We start from the raw sequence: 1453 nt of genomic DNA, 5'->3' as shown, positions 1-1453 counted from the left end.
CGAGCTGCGCGGGGCAGGCGGGCTGGAGCCCGGGCCGGTGCCCGAAGATGCCTTCCCGGAGCGGCAGGGTTCGCCTTTCCTGCCCGACCTCAACTTCTTCGCGGCCGACTCCTGTCTCCAGCTGTCCGGAGGCCTGTCCCCCAGCCTGCAGGGTTCGCTCGACAGCCCGGTCCCCTTTTCGGAGGAAGAGCTTGACTTCTTTACCAGCACGCTCTGTGCCATCGACCTGCAGTTTCCCTAACTCGTTTCCTCCTCTCGGTCCCTTCAACCCTTGCCCTCTTTGGCCTTCTGCTGGAAAAATCGAGCCTCCCCTACCCCCAGTCGCATAGACTTTTGTGTTTTTGCTAAAATTCAGGTATTATTGAATTAACGTTTAATCGAATTCCTTTTCTTCTTTCTCTAAAATATTGGGCACTCGGGCATCTTTTTCAGATCACATCGAAAAATTCTTTGGTAGACTCCTTCCAACGAAATCTCAGGAATAATTAAACTCTAGGTGGCTTTCTTAAAAAAGAACTAGAGGGACCTATTTTCCTCTTTTTTTAAGTTTTAGACAGTAGATTATTTATTAAAATTCTTGAATAATAGGAAAAGGGGAAAGTATTTATTGTACATTATTTTCATAGCTTAAATAAATGTCTTTATAATACGAAAACGAGTGTCTGTGTTGGGACCTAGCTCCTTTTCCCACGTCCCCGAGGCCCGTCCTCACCCCTCAGGACCTGTGTGAAGTTGGTCAGGCTCAGCGGCCCACCGGGCAGCAAAGCCCCTAAGTCCGGGTGGCACAAAGGTGGCTGCCACTGGTGGCCACTTCTCCGCCCACGGCTCCAGGGAGAGTCGGGGGTTTGGGGGTCTGCTGGAAGCCCGGTTAGCTCCCAATCCTCCAGCAGAGGCCCTCGGGTCCTGCGGGTGTCCCCCAGACCTCTAGTTAGAGATCAGTGTGGGTGGATGGAGAGAGAATGTGTCCAGCAAACAGAGGGTACAAGGAGAGGAGGCCTGGGGACAGTTTTGGGCTTGTGGTGTGGGTGCAGAGGTTTAGTTGAATTGGGAGGGGTCCTAGGGCTTCCCTTTTCACTTCCCGATACAGGGTCCCCAAGAAGCCTGGGGACAGGAGGCCTGGGCCATGAGCTGGAGGAGGCCTCCCTGGATGCTGTTGGTGGCCAAGGAGTGGAGTGGGGTGGAGGGTTTACTCGCGAAGCAGGGGCTCGTGCCCGGGGATGTAACTTGTCCAAGTGGGCAAGAAAAGAGGTCAGCTGAGAGACGTGGCGCTGCCTGGACACAAGTGCAGCCGCCTGGGACTGCTGGGATTGAGAGTATCCGAGAAACCGTGGAGCGACAAGCCCAGGAAGGCCCGGGAAGTTCGGGTGGCGCCCAGCTTGCAGGGAGAGGAGGAGGAGGAGCGAGGAGAGCGGGCGGAAGACAGGGAAGGAAGGAAGATGCTCAAAATGGCGCT

General features: G+C 54.9%; 1 protein-coding gene across 1 annotated transcript in view; it reads left to right on the top strand.

The window, feature by feature from the left end:
- Nucleotides 1–650, top strand: part of HOXB2 (homeobox B2) — a 2223-nt gene extending 1573 nt beyond the window's left edge. The window contains exon 2 of the mRNA XM_021711836.1: nucleotides 1–650. This exon is cut by the window's left edge and continues 457 nt beyond it. Coding sequence (XP_021567511.1) covers nucleotides 1–241 — 241 coding nt within the window. The 3' untranslated portion in view covers nucleotides 242–650.
- Nucleotides 651–1453: the final 803 nt, after the last annotated feature.

Source organism: Carlito syrichta, unplaced genomic scaffold (assembly GCF_000164805.1).
Source record: "Carlito syrichta isolate Samal-C Ts95f unplaced genomic scaffold, Tarsius_syrichta-2.0.1 Scaffold302718, whole genome shotgun sequence".
Classification (NCBI taxonomy): domain Eukaryota; kingdom Metazoa; phylum Chordata; class Mammalia; order Primates; family Tarsiidae; genus Carlito; species Carlito syrichta.
Note: the sequence above shows the minus strand (reverse complement) of the source record. Positions and strands in the feature narration are given on the sequence as shown.